The 21,258-nt window shown below is 42.8% G+C and overlaps 5 protein-coding genes across 8 annotated transcripts; 2 read left to right on the forward strand and 3 right to left on the reverse strand.

Annotated features, from left to right (window-relative positions):
* Positions 1–439: 439 nt before the first annotated feature.
* On the reverse strand, positions 440–3,219 carry LOC125059560 (leucine carboxyl methyltransferase 1). Its single transcript, XM_047664035.1, has 3 exons — positions 2,643–3,219; positions 1,907–2,090; positions 440–1,832 (listed from the first exon to the last, which is right to left on the reverse strand). Exons 1-3 carry the CDS (start codon positions 2,856–2,858, stop codon positions 1,279–1,281), a joined length of 954 nt encoding a protein of 317 aa, XP_047519991.1. The 5' UTR covers positions 2,859–3,219; the 3' UTR covers positions 440–1,278.
* A 502-nt stretch (positions 3,220–3,721) lies between these two features.
* LOC125059565 lies at positions 3,722–5,879 on the forward strand. The gene is made up of 3 exons (XM_047664044.1): positions 3,722–4,077; positions 5,027–5,208; positions 5,285–5,879. The coding sequence occupies exons 1-3, from the start codon at positions 4,002–4,004 to the stop codon at positions 5,741–5,743; spliced, it is 717 nt and encodes a 238-aa protein (XP_047520000.1). The 5' UTR covers positions 3,722–4,001; the 3' UTR covers positions 5,744–5,879.
* On the reverse strand, positions 5,869–8,793 carry LOC125059557 (phospholipase ABHD3). Its single transcript, XM_047664031.1, has 4 exons — positions 8,245–8,793; positions 7,402–7,571; positions 7,099–7,321; positions 5,869–7,034 (listed from the first exon to the last, which is right to left on the reverse strand). Exons 1-4 carry the CDS (start codon positions 8,347–8,349, stop codon positions 6,342–6,344), a joined length of 1,191 nt encoding a protein of 396 aa, XP_047519987.1. The 5' UTR covers positions 8,350–8,793; the 3' UTR covers positions 5,869–6,341.
* Positions 8,794–12,960: 4,167 nt separating this feature from the next.
* LOC125059555 (very long-chain specific acyl-CoA dehydrogenase, mitochondrial) lies at positions 12,961–15,880 on the forward strand. Of its 4 annotated transcripts, none has more exons than XM_047664025.1 (6): positions 12,961–13,104; positions 13,281–13,388; positions 13,798–13,999; positions 14,126–14,463; positions 14,538–15,087; positions 15,161–15,880. In XM_047664025.1, exons 2-6 carry the CDS (start codon positions 13,321–13,323, stop codon positions 15,878–15,880), a joined length of 1,878 nt encoding a protein of 625 aa, XP_047519981.1. In that variant the 5' UTR covers positions 12,961–13,104; positions 13,281–13,320. The 4 variants fall into 4 exon arrangements, with proteins under 4 accessions (XP_047519981.1, XP_047519982.1, XP_047519980.1 ...); XM_047664026.1 differs by having other exon boundaries at positions 12,962–13,104; positions 13,801–13,999; XM_047664024.1 differs by having other exon boundaries at positions 12,970–13,104; positions 13,182–13,388.
* A 22-nt stretch (positions 15,881–15,902) lies between these two features.
* LOC125059558 (probable malonyl-CoA-acyl carrier protein transacylase, mitochondrial) lies at positions 15,903–18,288 on the reverse strand. The gene is made up of 3 exons (XM_047664032.1): positions 17,645–18,288; positions 16,566–16,992; positions 15,903–16,354 (listed from the first exon to the last, which is right to left on the reverse strand). The coding sequence occupies exons 1-3, from the start codon at positions 17,986–17,988 to the stop codon at positions 15,959–15,961; spliced, it is 1,167 nt and encodes a 388-aa protein (XP_047519988.1). The 5' UTR covers positions 17,989–18,288; the 3' UTR covers positions 15,903–15,958.
* Between the last annotated feature and the right edge of the window lie 2,970 nt (positions 18,289–21,258).

Here is a 21,258-nt window from a genome sequence, read left to right on the forward strand (position 1 = left end):
GTTTCAATCGCGTCTTTATTGTCCTAATTTAATCGCGGAGCAGTTCAGAAGATAAAGTTCGATGGAAGAGAATCAAAATTCATTCCCGCCATTAATGAGTTACAGATTTGTAAACGACGGCAACTTATTAAGAATAAGCGGGACCACTGACTCTTCAAAAGCCTCGACCGGGATTGACCTAAGCCTAGCACGATATAGTCTGCCCCGGTGACCTCGAAAACTCTGTTGTGCTCTCGACATACTTTAGAGGTGATTTAGCTGTTGACAACTTTTTGCAAAACACCTGATCCACAATCCGACATGAGTCTCCTTCTCATTCGCTAATTTTAACTATTTCAGGTGTCTAAATAATAAAAAAAAGAAAAATATTCAGACATTACTTTTACACGAGGAATGTACAAGTTTAGTGCATTGTTAAATTAAGAAAAAAATTCAATAATTAGACATTAAAATAGCACATTTATTTAAACAAAAATATATTTGTAACATCAAACATTTATTGACCTTTTTATAAATAAAAGAAGATTCCTGAAACAATATGACTTACTCATTAACAGTACCAATATTCATAAACGATGATGAGTCTGACTCACTCCAAGTATTGTTTGACACATTGCTATTACAACAACGGTTACTTTTATAATGAATTTATTCTGCATACATATTTTTAATACAGTTGCTCAAAAAGTAAAGTTGTTTGTTTCAGTATCAGATTTAATGATTTGATTCAATGAGTTAGTTTAGGTTTCATTTCATATCAATAAAAAAAATCTACTGAAGACTCGGCTGTATGGGCATCGTTTGCTTTGCCTACCCGGCAGACGATTTTACGGTTGGCGCCATTTAAAAAAATGTTCTTGGCGAGTTTAGTTGTTTGTTGCACAAAATGAGTAATTTCGACGATATTTTATTTGAATTAACACCACCGTAACTCAGTATAATTGCACAAAATGCTTTGGAGAACATTTTTCCGGAAAAGTCAAAAAGTCGCTACATATCCACATACGACAAATTTATTGCGTGGAGAGAAAAGAAAAAATCTAATAGTTTATCAAAGTGCTTAGTTTTTTCGCAACTGTATTAAAAATCATTCACAGGCGGAACCGTCATTGCAACTTTCCGGCTCTCCGCACTCGTAATGAAATATACTATTACCATAACAACTCGTAATATTACTAATGACAATAATCTCTAGATCAAAAAGGAAAATCATCTACGAGCAGATAGAGCATCCGTAACTCGACCCGGCCAGGTGCGTGGACAGCGGCGAAGCGGCTTCTAGCAGTTGAGGTCGAGGTCGGCAAAGAGCGCGCCGCGCGTGGCCACCGTCAGCGCGTAGTGCGCGTGCAGCTGCTGCAGCAGCTCGCGCTCGTCCAGCATCTCCAGCGCCTCGACGCGCGCGCGCTCCTCCTCGGGAAAGGCACGCCACACGGTCTCCATGTCCCAGCAGCGCGCGGCCTCGAAACCGGCGGCCAGGAGGCGTCGCTCCTGCGCCGCGGGGTCGCGGCAGAATCGCTCACCGGCGAGAGCACAGCCGCGCGCGCTCAGGTTGCGCAGCATCACCTCGCCGAAGCGGTCGGCGAGGTTGCACTGTTCGTACAGCAACAGCACGCAACGCGGGAAGGCGGCGGCGAGGTGCGCCAGCAGAGCGTCGGCGGCGACCGGCCGCAGGTACACCAGCACGCACTCGGCCAGCAGCAGGGCGGGCGCGTCACCTCGCACGCCGGCGCCGGCTAACTTGCGGGCCACCTCGGCCACGTTGGACAGGTCACAGCCCGCTAGGTGGTAACCCTCGGCGTGCAGGTCGCCACTGCGCACCACCACCTCGCCGTCTGTGCCACGATATCACAACGTCACTTTTGGACTGCAGTGTGGAAACTCACCGGACTAATGTGTATGCTCCGACCTTCGGTGCAGATCTTCTCCAGCAGAGCTTTATTCCGCTTGATGATTTGACACTTCTTGCTGATCACGGAAGGGTAGTCCAACTCCACAAAATTGCTGACGGCCTGCGTGGTATCTTTGAGCCGCCAATACAGGGTGTCGAATCCACAGCCCAGATTAATAATCTGGCACTTTGTGCCACATCGCTATAACCAAAATTAAGCTAATTAAAGTCAATTAAAAATGTAAGCAACATTTGTTACAAGTTAAATTAGAAGATATGATAACAGCCGACAGGATTATCATGTTATATTACAAGTAAAAATCTCAGCAAGTACATTACACTCTCTAATGATGTCAAAAATTCTAAATTCTATTCTTTTCTATATTGACTTCAATACAAAATCCTTTTTCCAACCAAATAATAGCATGTTTGTTAAAATATATAGTACAATCTTTAATGAGTATATTAGCTGTGGTATTATTTTATATATATAATTTAAAAAATTATGTAATTTTCATTTGTTTTCAGTAGTAACCACAATTGACTTGTGTACCTATATTAAAGATTAGAAATAAGGTCATGGTTTGTTTTAATTTATTCAAAACTCAAAACTGTCAGTAGTTGGATGCAGTTTTACCTTTTTTAGTTGACAGTACAGACACCATTTCAGAATAAGTTACCACAAAAAACAGGATCACTTACATTTTACTTATCCTAACAAAACATAGTTGTAAATAATGATAGAGATCCTTACTTCCAGAAACTGGTGTATAAACATCTCTAATGCTTTCACTCTAGCATAGTAACCGCGGTTTATCTCTGGTGCCTTTCTGTCGACGTGTTTAGCAAAATATGTGATGTATTCATCTTTCCAGTAGCCTAGATCAACTGCGCATCGTTTACATTCGGTAGCATCGGTATTAGTGGCTATAACAGCCTCGTCTTCAACACTCCACGACATGGCATTCATAATTATTTTGATTGAGCACAGAAAACCTTAATCAACCATATCACTGTTTGTCAAAAATAATTCAGCAAGCTCCCAAAAAATATAAGTGAGAGTTATTATATATTTATTAAAGATAAACGAAGAAATAAAATATTTTTCCAATTAGATCATTACAGGCTTCTTACGATTACCACAATAAAAAAAGCATCCAATAGCACTGAACAAAAATAATTATATGTCAGCCCCTAGAAACAGTGGTCTAGCTAAATACTACCTACTAGCTAGTTAGCTGTTAGATAAACAGGATTAAAAAAAGCAATTATATATCAGTCATCTATGACAAAAAGTAAATATAAATACAACAGTCAATGATAATTGAAAAGAATTTTGGTTAGTTATATTTACTCTATGATTTTGGTTCACTTATTTTTATTATAGTCTAGAATGAATAGTCAAGACGTACTCTGTGGTAATACTCTTTGTAAAGTATATACTCGTCTCCAAATCTCGCCATAAAATTATTTAAAAAAAAAAACTCGTCTCCAATAATGCTGAGAATTGAGAAATTGGGGGCCTCATAGCCTGGCGGTCTTATTAAGTAGAAGCTAGATGAGGGGTACCGGGTTCGATTCCCGGTTCTAGGGCAAGTTTTAATTTTATTTAAATTTGTTCTCGGCCTTTGGCAGGGTTGTGCGGTACCGGGCGAGTGCCTAAACCGTACATGGAGGATATGATCGAATTTCTAAGGCAAAAAGAACGATTGATAAAAAATCTCATACTTGACGCTGGCTAATGCAAAAACCGTGCCAGAGCCATAAAAAAAAAAAAAATTGAGAAATTAGAAAACCTTCCAAGTACCACTTCCCAGTGCATAGTCTCATAGTGCTGTGCAAATTTAACAGATTACTAATTCAAAGTAATGTTTACTTACAATAATTTTATTTGTAAAATTATAAATTAAATAAAATTCGTAAAATAAATCGGTTATTTTACCACCTTTGGAAGATTATAATAATTCTTAATAGTTTTAGTTAGTACATTAAATCTATTTCTTGCTTTATCATTATTATTAGAGTGCATTCAGTTTATATCTTGACTACATAGTTGCCACTAGCAGAAAAAGTAGCAGTTGTTCAGCTTCAGAACCTGATCGCACTTTTTAACATGACTGAAAATAAGTGTTTACCAATACTGTTGATAAGCACTAGTGATTTCACCTGCGTCGAGAAATTTTTAGCTGGTAAGTCGTCCCTTTTTCTATATAAAGTGGAAAATTTTATATTAAATTTATAGAGAATAAATAATTACATGTTGCAGATTTGTTTTCTTATTAAAAAATATATTGTTAAGAAATTAGAAGACCGGTAGAGCTCTCTACTTGTTGATATTACTATCAACTTATAAATTAACATATAAATATGTGTTATATAATATATTAGATTATGTGTTAGAAATGAGATTAAAAATAATATTTGTTTTTGTTGTGATTTTCTTTTGAGTTGAGATATTCTGTTTACCAAACACAAAAATTATACAAAGCAAAATATTGCTCTACCCTACTGCATTGGGATACAGTATAATAGATTATTTTTACTACTTGAAGTAAAAATAATCTATTCATGTTCAAGTAGTAAAAATTAAACATGTGTTCACAGAACAATCAAAGAAATATCCACACCATTAATTCACTTTATGTTATGCTGGGTCACATGAAACAGGATCAAACAATATAGGAATTTTAGTCCAGGGGATGTGCAATCTCTCCATTAATAAATTGAGAATAATTGTAGACAATTACATAGAGTTGTTCGGATTAATACCTGCAGCTGAGTTTCGTCATCGGACGTCGAGGCAGAGTACGAAATTCCACCCGTATCTCCTCGACGTTCGCCGTTCCACAACTGAGCTATTTTCAAGGCAGTTTTTGCAGTTTACCACCACTTTGTGGAACCAGCTGCCCACTGAAGTATTTCCGAACCAAGTCGACTTAGGGTCCTTCAAGAAAAGAGCGTACCAATTCTTGAAAGGCCATCAACGCACTTGCGAGCCCTCTGGCATTGAGTGTCCATGGGCGGCGGTATCACTTAACATCAGATGAGCCTCCTGCCCGTTCGCCCGTTTGCCCCACATTAATCCGCTCAGTTTCAGTTCCTCAGAATTCAAAATTCAGATTTTTTTTGCTACAACAGATCTAGTGGAAGATCACCAGCCCGCTGACGGTATCGATACAAGCGAAAGCCGCGTGTGGCGCATACAGAACAAGTACTACCGCGCCGAAGTGCGTCTGCTCGTCTGGCCGGACGGAGTGCCACCGCCGCCCTACCTCGGCGGCCGTTTTGAAGCGCACGTCATCCACTTGCGTGTAAATGAGGTAAGACTTCACGCGATCGCGTTCTTCCCCCGACCCGACGAAAAGCGGCCGAATATAAAGCATCTCTATCGCGCAGGGCGAGGAGGAAGCCGAGAGACGTGCGATGGCTGCGGATGCCGGAGGGGGTCGACCGCACATCCGCCTGGCAGTCTTCGAAGGGCCCGAGACCGACGGCCTGGTCGCCTGGGGCCTGCGCCGTCGCTTCGAACTCGTGCCCCTGACGCCCAAAGCCGAATCGGACGACGAGTGCGGAGCGGACAGAGCGCGAGCCGCGCTACACGCGCACATGTGGCCAGGCCTGGAGCGAGTAGACTCGTTCGGGGCAATCTGCCGTCCGCCGGACTCGCTCTCGGGGAGCAGCGACGAAGCGGACGAGGGCGAAGAGCAGTGGGGCGAGTGGGAGGCGTGGGGACTGGTGGGAGCGGCGCGGGAAGCCCGCGGGGCTCTCGGGGCCGAGCCGGACGCCGAGCGGCGGCTGAGAGCGGAGACACTGCTGCAGGCCTTTCTGTCCACGTTCAGGCCTCGCGCTCCTTGATGGGGAATATTTATTATTCCTTGTCCTGTGAGCCCACTCTTGTCTACGGGGAGACAGGAGAGGATAGGGGGACAATAAGTTCAGCCGAGTGGCTTTAGGCGCCTAACAAAAGTAAATCACCATAGTTTATCTCAACAATTTATATAAAAAATACATAGATGAAATGTGCGCTTTGGGCGGCCACTCAAATCACAGATACTGTTTATTATCTCTTTGGACGTAATTTGGTATTAAACCTTTGCTTACAACTACATGGCAGGTGCCCGAGACGGCCGAAGGCCGTCTGTTGCTCGCCTAATACTCTAATCTTTCAACAGCAAATAAGCTTTAATTGTAAATATTTTTCTTACTTATCATATTAATAAATATATCCATCACAACAAATAGTGAAGTGGTCGTTAACTTAATTATTGATTCAGTTCGGTTTAGAAATCCTGAATTCACTCGCTACACAATGCAACGACAGGCAACAAATAAATATTAACAATTGCAAAGACAACTTAACATACGAATCACAACCTCGTCACGACACAACGTCTCGGAAAGGCACGCGGCGATATCGATTGGTTTAAACGGAATGTGCGTCGGAGATCAAACGCTAAGCGGGTCCCGGAGGGGGCCGATGCAGCAGATGCGGCGAGGCCAGCAACGCGGCGAAGTATTGGTGCGTCAGCCGAGACAGGAAGTGGTCACGCGCGACGCTCGAGGGCCACCAGCGCTCCAGGAAGCCGATGTGGCCCCCGCGCCACGGGACGGCCAGCGCCACGCGACTGCTCGCGCCCGCCTCGCGCGCCGGCAGCGCCGCCAGCGGCTGGAACGGGTCGTCGGCCGCACACACGCACAGCAGCGGCGCCCGCACGTGCCCCAGTTTGTCGCGCAGGCTGGCCTCGCGGTAGTATTGCTCGACCGACGCGAACCCGAAGTGCGGCGCCGTGAACGCCGCGTCGAACTCGCGCACCGAGCGGCTCGTCTCGGCCGCCGACCAGCGCCCGGCCAGCGCGCCGTGCGCCCGCAGCGTGCGACGCAGGCAGCGCGCCATGTGCCAAGACAGCGGCGCGTTGACCGGCCGCGCGAGGCACTCGGCCGCCCGCTCCACGTCCAGCGGCGACGACAGAACGAGCGCGGCGCGCACCCGAGTCGTCTCGCCGCGCGAGGCCAGATGGTGCGCCAGAATGAGACCGCCGAGCGACACGCCGACCGCCAGCAGCGGCCCGCCTCCCGCGCGCTCCTCCGCCGCCACGAGTGCCGCTGCCAAATCCTCGTGCGACAGCGCGCAGTACAGCTTCGGGGTCTGCGGATGCGACGGCGGTTGAGTGTGACGTCAGAGGTGCGTCGGCGTGGCCGCCGTCACTCACCGTGAGCTGCAATCCGCCAAGTCCGCGGTTGTTAAAGACGGCACAGCGCGCGCCGAGGCCCCTCGCGGCGGCGGCCACGCAGCGTACGTAGTCGGCGTGGGCCCCTCCGGTCAACCCCGGGACGACGACCACGACGGGGGCGGCCCCGTCCGTCGGCCCGGCCCCTTCCTCTTCGACCCAGTCGAGCGCCACCTGTCCGCCGTCCGGCAGCAGCACGATTTGTCTGCAAGCAATTGCGTTCGTCACGAACGTCAGGAACGTCGCGACCGCCGGGCGTTGTCGCTCGGTCTGGAGGTCACCGACCTGGTGGTGGTGAGCGGCGGTAGAAGCCGCGAGCGCAGCAGCGAGGCCAGCACGGTCTGCAGTCGCGCCTCAACGCACCAAGGTGTCGGCCAGAAAGGCTCGCGTAGAGTTTCGACTTGCGACTCCAGCAAGTCCCGAAACTCACCATCACCGCATATCAGCAGCGGTTTCTGGGACAGTGACATAAATTACCATATTACAAAAGTTAATATGAACACGTGTAATTCACTTAGTTTATAAGATAGCTAAATGTATTTTAGTATTATTAAAGTATTTTGCCATGTAAGTAAATGTCAATATAATGTTCTTAATGAGAAATAAAAATCTTAAACTGTGTCTCTCACTCAATCATCTCTCTTAACATTCTACTCATTTATTGACATTTGATTTCAATTCAGAGTGCAAAAGCCTAGAATGCCCATTTAACTTGGTCTAATAAATTTTCTTTAGTCGTTTATTGATACTCTCTTTTGAAATGTATTTTATTTCTACACCTGTTATAACGGAACAAGATACATATTGTGAGATGTAGGAAAATAAATAGTAGGTTACTTAGAACATTGAATAATAGAAGGGGGGTATCAAGGAAGTTTACAGTAAGTGTGTAAAAGTAACCCGTTTTAATTGCAGTGGTGGTGCATAATAATACCTATATCCAGTGTGTAAAACTATGTAGTTCATAATACTGATTTCATATGGAGACTTAGTACACTGCAACATCGTTTGATTCACAATTGGCTTCAAACTCAGTACAAATCTTTATCGCAAGAGGCATAATGGCATTGACTCTCCTTTAAAGCAGTTACGTGGCGTACTTAATCCTTAAATAATAATAGATTTTACCTTGACGACTTCCAGCAGGTAATATGAAATATAAAAGACAGACAATGATATGCAAACCAATACCTCATTTCTAAGATCAATTAAGTTAAACAATTCTGTGAACATGGTTAAAATATAAGGTAAAAAATTCACAAAAACGGCGATAACATTTCCTTGGTTTGGGCTAGTCCACAGATAATGACTAATACGCAGTATTTTAAAGTTACAACTATATTCTTGCTATGCTAGTCCAGTTTAGGTTATGTTACTTCATACTTGTATTTAACTAGAAATATATTATGATTTATTTATAAATTGTTACTTTAGTTCAGGGGCTAAACTTAAGAGGGTGTGATATTTAATTAAGTTTCAAGTGGTAGTCGAGACTCGAGAATGAGAAATAATTTTTATACATGAGTTAATGGTGGACCCATAAAATGACAGAAATGATATAAAGTGGTCAGTTATGATATTTTACAGTGATTTTCAGTTAATGCTTAAATAATGTAACATTAATCAAGTGTTGTCGATAATTAGACTCGTAACAACGTAGACTATGAATTATAGTTAGTGGTAGGCTACTACTAACTATAAATACTACTAACTACTATAAAAAGCAGTAAAAAACTGTTGATGGTTATTGTGCGCTTGGATCCATCTAATTCTAAAGGTACTTTTTCATGTTATAGTAGGGCCAATTTAATAGAAAATATTTGACATCTGTCAGCTTTAGTTGAAAATTGAAATGCATAAGCAACGAAAAGTATGAATTAAGTTATTATGACAAAGTACTTATAAGAACTGTATAGTCCTTTTCATGAAAGAAGTCCCCCAGTCCCCAGACGCGGCGCTGCAATCGCATGCCGTAATGTTGCCATTTATGAGTAAAAAAATTACCTATTTTATTTACATTTAGCAAAATATGTAATTTATCAAATAATATTATTTTCTGCATACTTCGATGAAACAATATTTCTGTTATGTAAAAAGTATATTTTTATTTACTTATATTAGCGGTGTTCTACCTACTTACAGGGAAAAGATGAGAAAATAGGGTAAAGAAAAGCAATACAATATTTTATTCAGAGTTTTATTGCTTAATTGTTTGATTACATTTTTTTTCGAAGTACACGCCGCTGTTGTTACAATACCTTCTGTAGTGTATGAGTGAAGCGCGTGTGTGCGTGCGCACACATTGAGATACCTAAATGTACCATTGTAGTGTGCTGTGCGTCAGTCACCAATAAACCTTGATTCATATTACACGTCGTGTATTATTTATCTCAGTGGCGACGAGGATGGGATTTCGTAAAAAGTTAATCGTTTCTAGACAAAATGCCGATCGGGAAATTGACGGAATTTAATGTAAGGACTGGAAATTGGACTTTGTATATCGAAAGAGCGGAGATGTTCTTCAAAGTGAATGAGGTGAAAACAGATTTGTGGCTACCCACTTTAATCGCGGCTATGGGAGATGAGTCTTATGAATTATTAAGTAATTTGACTAGTCCAGATTTACCAAGCTCAAAAACCTACACAGAAGTCGTAAGCGTGATTAAAAACCATTTACAACCGAAACCATCATTTATATCGCAAAGGTATCATTTTCGACAGAGGCGACAAAATGCGGGTGAGTCGATATCGCAATATCTCTCGGAGTTGAAGAAAATGGCCAAATATTGCGAATTTAGAAGATAACCTAAGAGATCAGCTGATTTGTGGGTTGCGGAGTGAATTAATCAGACAAAGGTTATTCGCGGAAGAGAATCTGGTGTATGGTAAAGCAGTAACCATAGCCTGTGCAATGGAAGCGGCAGAAAAAGATGCAGCGGCGGTGGAACAAAAGACGACGGGTGGCGTGACCGAACCGGGTGGCGGCAGCGAGACTGGCAGCGCGGCTAGTGCGCTGAACGCCGTGAACGCGCACTCCGCGCGGCGGAGCGGACCGGGCCACCGGGGGCGAGGAGGCGCACGCGCACCGGCAGCGTCGTCGGGGCCGGATCGGAAAGGACAGGGTGACTCAAGATACAATTGTTATGCGTGCGGAGCCGCGGGACACGGCAGCGATGAGTGTCGCTACCGACGCTTTATCTGCGGGAGATGTAAGCAGCGCGGGCATTTACGTCGTGTGTGCCCATTGAATAATGGGGGGCCACGAGATTCGCGAGGAGGAATACACAGCAACATGGTAGCCCATGTACGAACCATGGATGAAGCATCGTCGGAGGGGATGGATTTTCCTGAGTGGTCGGGAGATGATGAACCTCCATCAACCTCGGACGAGGAGGACTGGCAAGTGGAGGAGCTTGTAATTCTTGTTACAGTTTTCTCTGACACACCTGCAATTAAATTATGAACAATTAAAAAAATAATAACTTTTAAGTTTATAATGCTTATGTAATATGTAATATATGTTTTAATTTCAGTTACCTAGTTTCATCACGTTATGTATTTGTTAAATTTTGTCGCAAAAACGAATTTATATCATAAAAGTCCCATCAATACAGCAAAAAATTATTAAATGGCAACTCTAAAAAGTACCTGTTATGGCGGCAACTCTCTTCCGAACATTGTTTAGTGGTATTAAAACACCTTGATTCTTATGTTCCGCTTCACAGAACTCTTTCACCTTTAATATCATTTCTCGAGCCGAACTTTTTACAACTTTTGGCATTGTAATCAATCTTTAAAATGCACTAAGCTAGTTAAAAATTCACAAAAATCTACCACAACAAACGAACTTGATAACATCGACGAATGACAACATTGCCGACCTGTCAAATTTAGTTCCAAAAATCGCCGCGGGACTTCTTTCATGAAAAGCACTATACCTTTTTTTAATTAATTTTTATTTTTAAGGAATCTGAAAGGACAAGTAGATAATTTAACAAAAAAACTGCATTTTTAGCTAAACTATCAGACTACCATTATCCAGTGCCGGATTAAGCCAGCGCGGGGCCTGTAGCAAATTCTGACTTGGGGCCCTTGGTTTGCTTTAGGTTTTAAAGTCAACGGTATTAAATAAAACTAACATTTCTGGATTTAATATGGGCAAATTTAGAGATCAATATCTACTTCTTTAAGCAAATCATGCTCTATATTGAACAAACTGATATGATAAGGACGTTCTTGGCCCATCGTGATCCTTAATTCATTTTTAATACCATTTAATATTGATAAAGAACGTTCGATTCGAACGTATAATAACAGTAGCCACATCTGTTTTCAGCAACTCTACAAACGGCTAATCACTAATTCGCCACCTAGGCTGTTGTTCAAATCATCTTTGTAAGCGCTGACCATACTTGAGGAATTTTCCAAAATCTCTTCTGTTGTAAGAGATTTTAGCTATCGAAATACTTCAAAAACACTAAATCTTATTATATATTTTCAAGCGTTTAGTTAAATCAAACAGGGCGATATCAATAATAACATTAAACACCTGAACTTCGAAAGGTTGTCCAACTATTTGATTTTAGGGCCGATTTACATTATCTTAGTGTTTAGCAGAGTGCTTTAGGATAGTACTTTAGTTGAAACATGTAAACGCTACTTGCTTTAGTACGGTTCTACTTGACTTTCAAGTTGAATCAAAATAGAATCGCTTTTTATTTTTGTTTCAAGTGATACCCTCCCGCGCCCGCGCACCCCCCGAGTTCTTCCCTCGTTGTGTGTAAACACGTAATTTAGTAAAATCTTTAGGAGAGTGCATAAGTGCCGTAAAACGCATGCGTGTTTTTTGATTTTTAAAGATGACTAAATGGTCGGAAGATACAACTATCAAATTTGTGTTTGAATATGTTGTTCACGAATGTTTGTGGAACGTTAAAAACAATTTATACAAAAACAAACAGGCTAGGCATTCGGCATACACTGCCCTAAAAGAAGCTATTTTATTTATATTTAGTTTATTTATTTCGAATAGAATCTCGTCTTCCATTTTTTCCATAACTATAGTTAGTATTTTGCGTAGAATAGAGCGGATTTGCCGACGTCGCGTCGTTGCGCGTTCATTGTGGCGCTGTAATGATACTCTACTGGAAGAAATGTAAACGTTCACTCGCAACGCACTAAAGAACTTGCCTTTCAACTTGTACTAAAATACTCTCCTAAACAATGAGATAATGTAAATCGGCTCTTAAACAAAGTCGTCGAGTGTAGTAGAGCCGCTAAAATGGTCTTACCTACTTTGTATTTAGCTTGATTCATTTTATGTCTATTGCTGGTAATCTTCACAGTTGGTCGGATCCTTGGCTCTTGCTTCAATATCTGAAAATGTGGATCGCATTGCTTGGACGTAGCCATTTAATTATTCATAAAGGGCATAATATCCCGTATTAAGGTCTTGATTAGACGACTGCAGCGGAACATTTGTCGTTTGAAAGCGTTCTAGGATTCCGTTCCCCGTAATTGTAATTATTCCTGTTTCTAACTTATTCATCGTTGAAACTAGTCTGTAAGCTTTATTACGGCACTCCGCTATTTGATCAACTTTATTGAAAATGTCTTCTAAAACAAAATTCAAAAATCACACACAATGTACTCTTATGAATGTCAAAAAAAGAAATGTATATGAAATGCTTCTAACTTTACAATATTAATTTATCCCTATGAGAAAATTATTCGCGTCTGGAAATGATAGGGAGGCAATCGAATAACTTTGAATTGATGCTCTAAAATTTTATGAGGTTTGTGTCTATTGCCTTAGCCCCCTTAGAGTTTAGAACTTTAGACTAGTGATATCTGTGAGCCGCTCGCGCAGGGGCGCCAACGCAATTCTGTCGCGCAGCGTTTAAATAGTGGGTGAAAGCTACAGATTAAGTAGAGCAAATGGATTAGTACTTGAACTATTAGTATTTAGTGCAGTTTATAAGTATATTGGTACGGTAAAGCTACGTAAATATAACTATTTTTGAAATAATTTTTGTTATTATACTGTTTTTTATTGATTGCTTCAGTTCACTACTTCTCTAAAGACAACAAAAAAATTGTATTAATTATCGATGGTGAGAACTGAGATGTGTAATTTTTGAAAGTATACAAAAATAATTTTGAAGGTATTTGTATTTACGTGTATAAAAGTTCCTGAAAAACACAATGAAAACCACCAAGTTCGTGAGTTGTGCAAGGAGGTGCTTATGTAAGCCAAGTTTAAACACCTTAAGGTAATTTTTAACTCTTGTTAGACATATTATTAAATAATGTACTTTAGACTTTGTTCGCACAGTATGAAGGTTCTTAATGACGTTGGTATCTACTTAATTTAAGACTGTCAACTATCTATGTACATGATGACATATAGTACAAAGGTTAAAGTGAAACTGAATGTTCAAAATAACCATATGTTCGTATGTTTACCAAATTTCTAAAGTTGAAAAAAGTTAATTTAAAATATCAGTAGAAAAACTAATAAACATATTTTAGGGATTATTTTCTATAGATGCACTCTAATGAAACTCTAACTCAATTTAGTAAAGTAGGCAAATATCCTACTTTAACTTACTCACAATTCACTAAGACTATGTTATGACCAAATACAGTTTAACTAATTTTGTGGTTCTTTTGTTGGATTAGCAGCAATGTCAGCTGTATGTCAACGGAAGCCGCGGCAGCCCCAGGGCAGCGTGGCGCGCGACACAGTGATTCATTCACTATGAACTTGTTCCGGGGACATTTTGAAACTGGCCAGATATTTCCCTTTCCGGAACCTCTGACCGAGGAGCAGCGGCAGACACTTGCCGAGCTCGTCCCACCCGTTGAGAAGTTTTTTGAGGAAGTATGTATTTGTGGTCAAAACTTTATCGGTGCCCATTGACAGATTCCTGACTTATATTATAAACTTAATTAAAAAATAATTTGTTGTATTTATTACATTGATTAATCTAATTCTATTCTGGGTTAGGTGAACAATCCTGCCAAAAATGATGCAGATAGCGAAGTCGAACCGGCTACAATGGCCGGGCTGTGGGAGCTGGGAGCATTTGGTCTGCAGGTGCCGACTGATCTAGGCGGCCTGGGTCTTAGCAACACTCAGTACGCGCGCCTCGTGGAAGTGGTGGGTGCGCACGACCTCGGCGTCGGCATCACGCTCGGCGCACACCAGTCCATCGGCTTCAAAGGCATTCTGCTCGTGGGCACGCCCGAGCAAAAGGCGCGCTATCTGCCTCGCGTCACCGGCGGAGAGTTGGCCGCCTTCTGCTTGACCGAACCCTCGTCTGGCTCCGACGCCGGATCCATAAGGTAGCCCCGTCTCTCTCTCAGTCTCTCCCCCCCTCGTCTCACCCGCTCGTCCTCTCACGACGTTCCGTTCCTAGGACTCGCGCCGTGCTCTCTTCCGACGGCGGGCATTACATTCTCAACGGGTCCAAGATATGGATCAGCAACGGGGGTATCGCGGACATCATGACCGTGTTCGCCCAGACGCCGGTCGAGAAGAACGGCAAGATGGTGGACAAGGTGACCGGATTCATCGTGGAGCGCGGCTTCGGCGGAGTGTCGTCCGGCCCACCCGAGCACAAGATGGGCATCCGCTGCTCTAACACGGCCGAGGTGTACTTCGAAGACGTGCGCGTGCCCGTCGGGAACGTGCTCGGCGGCGTCGGTGACGGCTTCAAGGTGGCCATGCAGGTGCTCAACAACGGCCGCTTCGGCATGGCGGCGGCGCTCGCCGGCACTCAGCGAGCGGCTCTGCGCCTGGCCGCCGAGCACGCCGCCACGCGCCAGCAGTTTGGGCGCCGGCTGGCGGACTTCGCGGGCGTCCAGGAGAAGCTGGCGCGCATGGCGCAGCTGCAGTACGTCACCGAGTCGCTGGCCTACCTGGTCAGCGGCACCATGGACGCCGGCAAGCAGGAGTACCAGCTCGAGGTGAACGGCACGAAAGGTCCCGACCCGCCCTTCCCCTTCCGACCGGACGCTTTACGTTTTCGATCGTCCGCAGGCCGCCGTATCTAAGGTGTTCGCGTCGGACTCGGCGTGGACCGCCGTCGACGAAGCCATCCAGATCCTCGGGGGCATGGGCTACATGACCTCGGCGGGGCTCGAGCGGGTTCTGCGAGATCTGCGCATCTTCCGCATCTTCGAGGGCACCAACGACATCCTGCGCCTGTTCGTGGCGCTCACGGGCATCCAGTACGCCGGATCGCACCTGCGCGAGCTGCAGCGCGCCTTCAAGAATCCCGCCGCCAACCTGGGCCTCATCTTCAGCGAGGCGGGTCGTCGCGCCACGCGCGCCGTCGGCCTGCAGAAGCCCGTCGGGCTCGACGCGCTCGTGGCGCCCGCTCTGCGGCCGGTCGCCAAGCACCTGGCGCGCGGCGCGCTCGACTTCGGCGCTTGCGTCGAGAGCGTGCTGCTCAAGTACGGGCGCGACGTGGTCGACGAGCAGCTCGTGCTCAACCGCCTCGCCGCCGCCGCCATCGACGCCACCACGTCGGCCGCCGTTCTGTCGCGCGCCTCTCGCGCCGTCCGCCTCGGCCTCCCCTCGGCCGACCACGAGCTGCGCCTGGCCGAGGCCTGGACCGAAGAGGCCACCGAGCGCATGGCGCGCCTGTCCGACGCGTTCGCGCCGCGAACTCTAGCGCGCAACGCGCGTCTGACGGCCATCGGCCGCGCCGTCAGCGCCGCCGGGGGTCAGCCGACGCGCAATCCGGTGGATCTGTGACGCGGAAATCAAACTAGCCTCGTGTACATAACGTAGATTTATTATTCTAAGAGATTAGCGATCCGAAGTAGACCGCGGCTACACGTCGACGTGGACGCAAGCGTCCCAGGCGCGCGCGTTGACCTGTTTGAGCGTGGCGCGCAGCGCGCGGCCCGGGCCCAAGGCCAGAGTGAGCGGCTGCGGCGTGTCGGGCGGCCTCGCGTACAGCGCGTGCAGCGTTTGCTCCCAGCGCACGGGCGCGGCCGTGAAGCGCTCGAGCCGGCGACGGGCGGCGGCGCCGCCGGAGACCGCCTTTCCGTCCACGCCCGACACCACGGTCACGCGTGGCGCGCCCACGGTGCAGTGCTCCAGGGCGCTGCGCACGACGGCCTCGGCGCGCGCCATGAGCGGCGTGTGGAAGGCGCCGGCCACGCCCACTCTGGCGCTTCGGCGCACGCCCCAAGCTCTGCCCTCGCGTTCCACCCACCGCAAAGCCTGCGCACACGTCTTTCTTCTATTATACCGCTAATATATTTATTATTCTGTATCTATAGTTTCATTTTTGGTTCTTCTCTCAATTATATAAATTTTATGTCTCCGATAACGATTTAAATCTTAATGGGAGACATAAATAAAATAAAACTACCACCGACTTCACGGATTATGAGCCTTTGGTTAAAAGATGAATATCTAAAAAATAAAGGACCTGCTCATCTCCAGCTATCACTTTACAGCCGGGGTAGAGATAATTGGCGACTTGACACACGGGATCCGGCAGCGCCGGCGACACGGCCTGGTCGCGGGCGGAGCGAAGAAGCGCGGGAAGTCGCGCTTCGGGCGCCAGCCACACGGTGAGCATTCCGCCCGCCCGCTCCTTCGCCGCCGCAGCCATAGCCTCGGCGCGAAGCTCCGTCAGCCTCAGTGCCTGTTCCAACGGCAGCACGCCCGCAAACACGAACGCGGCCACTTCGCCGAGCGAGAAACCGGCGACCGCCCGCACGCGTTCGAGGGCGCCTCGCCGTGTTTCGCGAGCGAGTTCAATGGCGGCCAACGACGTCACTAGCACTGCAGTCTGGCAACGTCGCGCCAGCTCCTCTGCGGGCCCCTCTCGGCAGACTTTCACCACGTCCCATCTGCTGGCAAGAGCAGGATTAAAATGGATCCTCTGGTTTTGTCACAATTCAGAATGTATTCAAATTTACAGTGCCTTACATTTATCATTAGCTACCTATTATTAAACTTCCAGAGAAATAATTATTATTAATGGCAAATGTAATTTAATACAAGTATTATAGATGTGCTAGAAGTGCTATATCAAGAATTATAGATGGTTATATTATAATAATTTGTAATCAAAATGCATTATAGTGTGATTATAATACATAATTGTATGAAAAGCCATTATTCTTGTCAGTTCTTTTAGACAAAGGTGCATTTCTTGAAATTAATCTTGGGTGAGTTTGTTTATTGATTTTATGTAACCTCGGTTGGTACAGTTGTTTTATCTTCAGTCCAAGATTAAATTTTTCTAGTTTTAAATATTTGATACTTGCAACCAGTCACATTTAACTGGTTTCTAAACATTGCTTTTATAATTTTAACTATAGATTTTGAAATTGTAAGATTTTTGTTTGATATAGGTAGATTTTGATTAATGAAATAAGTAAGCATTTTTAGGCAATATTATCCTTAACAATAAAAAATTTAGTATTTAAAACCAAATCAGTTAATAATCACTACCAACTCCTACATCTAATCTAAATAAAACCGTTTTGCATTAATTACCCCACTATAGAAGATGCAAGCTCATACAATTCCATTGCCGTGGGAATTGCATCCAGACATTTTCCCATGCCGACATACTGAGAGCCTTGGCCCGGAAACAACAAAATAGTGGAGTCACGGGGGTCGGCGGGCTCAGGCGTTGGCGGTCGTAATGGGTCACTGACTGCATAAGGTTGTGTGGCCCAGGCCAAGTCACCATCTCGAGGATTTGTTTCGCCGAAAGCGCTGGCATCGCGCACTAGACGGCGGAGTGGGCTTTCAGGCTGGTCGGTACCACGCCCGGCGCTTATATACCTTCGTGCACCTCTCTGAACTGCTCGCAATGCATAGTTAAACGGCGTCATAATAACTATCACCCTATTATATGAGTCTGTAAATGTGATTAGTACGTATTACCTACTGATTAGGCTATTGAAGAACATTATTACATACGAATATTTCTAGTTAAGAAATAAAATAATAAACTTAATAGATAAACTGTCACATTAATGCTGACTGTTGGCTAAAGGTTATATAAATAAATAGTTTTATTTTATATATGTATTATTAGATTATTAGAACATTTCTTTTAAAATACGTATCAATAATCAAATGTCAACAGCAGCAGCCTGCAGCATTCAGCAAGTTTTCATGTAGCCCATAGATATGTAATTTTACCTTTGATCTGTTATTAGTTATAGTCAAATGTCAATATACTAAACTACTACAAGCAAGACCCAATACCGCTAAGGAGTTTGACATTAGTTCACGGTTTGTCATGTGACGTGGGGGCTGAGTCAAGGCGCTTTAACGTATACTGTATGTAGGAAGTCGAAAAATAAATTTAAATGAAAATATGAAATTATAATGATATAAACTAAGGTTAATATTTTGTAAGTTAGAGTTTTAGTCAATTAATTAATGCGAGGATAATTTAATAGACGCAGATAAATATGAAAGAAACAAGAATATCATTCAACTAAAATATATATACAGTCAAAACCGGTTATAACGACATTGAAGGGACCGTATAGTTGCCGACGTTATATCCGATAGTCGTTATAAGCAATGTCATATACACAAGTACAGTAAAGTCAAAGTCAAATCGTTTATTTCAATTAGACCATCTAAAACGGCACTTTTGAACGTCAAAAAAAAAAATATATATAAAGATGATTCTAGTTGCCCCTTCCAAAAGGTAGTTTCGTGTGGAGAAGAATGGGCAAGAAACTCCACACTTACTCTTTTAAAATAGGTTTACAATATTTTGTTACATTTGTTAAATAATTATATGTGAAGACAATGTACTCTTAGAATAAACTACTATACTAAAAAAGTTAGTATACATGTTCCTCATATATTTACAAATATCGAAACCTTAGAATATTAACATTAAAGAGTAATAAAAATATTAAAAAAAACACAACAAAACAGTGTGTGAGATACAAAAAAAAATAATTACATTTGTAGCATTATATAAATTAAAAAATAATAATAATAACAAAAATATGTTAAAGCAAAAAATCAGCAACCAATTTGATTTTGTCCAGGCTATAGAGCCAATCATAGGATTGTCCTATGGAGCATATGTATGTACATAGTTATCGATCTAGAATAGGTAATTATGGGTTATAATATGGTATGTTAATATTATAATATGTAAACGAGTCAAAAAAGAAACAAAAATATTTATTACGAAATAATTAGGTACAAAAGTAATCAGTCAGTCTGATTTTTTTTAGCCCAGTCTCAAATATGTTTTGCATTTTACGTTTCATACTTCTCAAGGTATGAGTATCACCAGTATCAAACTGTTGGTTAAAGGCAACAAATTTTATATGCCTTAATATTCATTCAATGCTTATAAATAAGATTTAAAATCGTTTGTATTGTTTTGTTTTGCTGAGACAAGAAGCGGTTGGTCGTTATATCCGATGAATATCGATAAACTTTCGCCGTTGTAAGCGATATGTCGCTGTATCCGATGTTGTTATAAGCGGTTTCTTTACTGAATAGTTTACTAGGGATTCGGACGGGACCATACAATCTGGTTGTAATAACCGATAGGTCGTTGTAAACGATGTCGTTATAAACGGTTTTGACTGTAATATGATATTTTTAATTGCACATGGAAATTGTTTATGTGTTGTTTCATGTTTTCGCAGAAATATGAGGTTATAAATATATAAAATTTTAAATTTAAATTATACAAATTTTACATTAAGTGCTACTTCTCAAATCAAGGGCGTAGAACGGAAGAGAAGAACTAGCAATAAACTCTCCTCCACTCTTTTTAATCGCCAAGTTTTTTGTTTTACACAATGTTTGTAAGGAGCTGCAACAATTACACCATGGTCCATGACATCTTAAGTAATTAATAATAATAAAATAAATTAAAAACAAAGATTTATCCTCTATCAGAAAGAGGCATGGTGAAATAGGAGCAAGCACTTACATTCTCGTGAGAACAAAACGCAAATACATGGTCGAAATAACTAACATCACCGCATACACGAATTCAAGTCTGACCAGTCACCACAAGTGTTCACGAGTATGACTCATGGCCAGCCATCGGCCCTCTCGCCATATTTTACGGAGAGAGACAACCCGACCCATGGAGATAAAAGAAAAACCCAGACTGGTATGATATTATGACAGTTAATTAACTTTTGATTTGATGTTGTTTTCATTTCGGTTAGAAACTTCGCGTATTAAGTATTGTGATCGAAAAAGTGCAACGCGCTGACGCAGCGCCGCAATCGTATTACGATGAAGCGTTGACCTAGAACTTTTTATGGAGTAATAATATAAAGGAGATAACTAAAGGTCCCAAAATTCTATTCCCGATACAGCAAAATAAGACACCTAACTCAGGCATAGATGAAAAGTTTAACACCATACTTTCATTATTGACATCCGTTGATGAAAGACTTAAAAAACTAGAAAGCGGCACCAAACTAGCAGCTTCTAAACGTCTTAAGCAATGATGTCTTTAAAAATAATGGCTTTTAAAACACCAAAGGTTAAAAATGACCGATTATTATATGTTAAAAGTTAAAGGGAAATTAATAATAACATAGCTATGACACAAAGATTACACATTAATTTTAAAAATTAATAAATGTTTTAAAGTATAATTGAGGAAAAAGAACGTTTGTTATATTCGTGGTTACATATTTTTTATCAATATAATATTAAAAGGAAATATTTATGACAAAAAAATAATATTGGTCCTCATTGAGTCAAGAAGTCTCAACTACGGAAAACAAATATAGTAATAAAGTCTACTGTTTTGTGGCAAATTCTTCAATAAATAAATTATCTTAATACTTTTAATTTGTTTCCCTAATTCATGTTAGTCCGGCAAACATATTCAACTTTTTCTTCCAATACATAAGTTGCAAAGTTTGTTCATAAAAAAGCAATAAACTTTTCGACATTTATTATTGAAAAAAAAATGTGAGCCGTCACGGGACGCCTGGCAGAAGTGAAACTGTACGATTTACATCCGTACAGGTATTGCAATGTAAATGACACCATGCAATATGATTTGCTTGTGTGTTCATTTCCATTATATCTTAATATTATATTCACTTAAGTTAGTCGGCATTCAGACCTCGTACCGGGCGCGACTC

This window comes from Pieris napi, chromosome 20, assembly GCF_905475465.1.
Source record: "Pieris napi chromosome 20, ilPieNapi1.2, whole genome shotgun sequence".
NCBI classification, from domain to species: domain Eukaryota; kingdom Metazoa; phylum Arthropoda; class Insecta; order Lepidoptera; family Pieridae; genus Pieris; species Pieris napi.

Excerpts from the sequence above, each read along its gene's own strand:
- LOC125059560 (XM_047664035.1), bottom strand. The coding sequence starts at position 2,858 with ATGAATGCCATGTCGTGGAGTGTTGAAGACGAGGCTGTTATAGCCACT. Across the intron at positions 2,091-2,642 it reads TTATACACCAGTTTCTGGAA|CGATGTGGCACAAAGTGCCA; the intron begins GTAAGGATCTCT and ends TTTTGGTTATAG. Across the intron at positions 1,833-1,906 it reads GGAGAAGATCTGCACCGAAG|ACGGCGAGGTGGTGGTGCGC; the intron begins GTCGGAGCATAC and ends ATCGTGGCACAG.
- LOC125059555 (XM_047664025.1), top strand. The coding sequence starts at position 13,321 with ATGAAAACCACCAAGTTCGTGAGTTGTGCAAGGAGGTGCTTATGTAAG. Across the intron at positions 13,389-13,797 it reads CCAAGTTTAAACACCTTAAG|CAGCAATGTCAGCTGTATGT; the intron begins GTAATTTTTAAC and ends TTGTTGGATTAG. Across the intron at positions 14,464-14,537 it reads TCCGACGCCGGATCCATAAG|GACTCGCGCCGTGCTCTCTT; the intron begins GTAGCCCCGTCT and ends TTCCGTTCCTAG.
- LOC125059558 (XM_047664032.1), bottom strand. The coding sequence starts at position 17,988 with ATGACGCCGTTTAACTATGCATTGCGAGCAGTTCAGAGAGGTGCACGA. Across the intron at positions 16,993-17,644 it reads CTTGCATCTTCTATAGTGGG|ATGGGACGTGGTGAAAGTCT; the intron begins GTAATTAATGCA and ends TCTTGCCAGCAG. Across the intron at positions 16,355-16,565 it reads TGATAGCTGGAGATGAGCAG|GCTTTGCGGTGGGTGGAACG; the intron begins GTCCTTTATTTT and ends ACGTGTGCGCAG.
- LOC125059557 (XM_047664031.1), bottom strand. The coding sequence starts at position 8,349 with ATGTTCACAGAATTGTTTAACTTAATTGATCTTAGAAATGAGGTATTG. Across the intron at positions 7,322-7,401 it reads CCGCCGCTCACCACCACCAG|ACAAATCGTGCTGCTGCCGG; the intron begins GTCGGTGACCTC and ends AATTGCTTGCAG. Across the intron at positions 7,035-7,098 it reads TTGGCGGATTGCAGCTCACG|ACCCCGAAGCTGTACTGCGC; the intron begins GTGAGTGACGGC and ends TCGCATCCGCAG.
- LOC125059565 (XM_047664044.1), top strand. The coding sequence starts at position 4,002 with ATGACTGAAAATAAGTGTTTACCAATACTGTTGATAAGCACTAGTGAT. Across the intron at positions 4,078-5,026 it reads CGTCGAGAAATTTTTAGCTG|ATCTAGTGGAAGATCACCAG; the intron begins GTAAGTCGTCCC and ends TTGCTACAACAG. Across the intron at positions 5,209-5,284 it reads TCCACTTGCGTGTAAATGAG|GGCGAGGAGGAAGCCGAGAG; the intron begins GTAAGACTTCAC and ends TCTATCGCGCAG.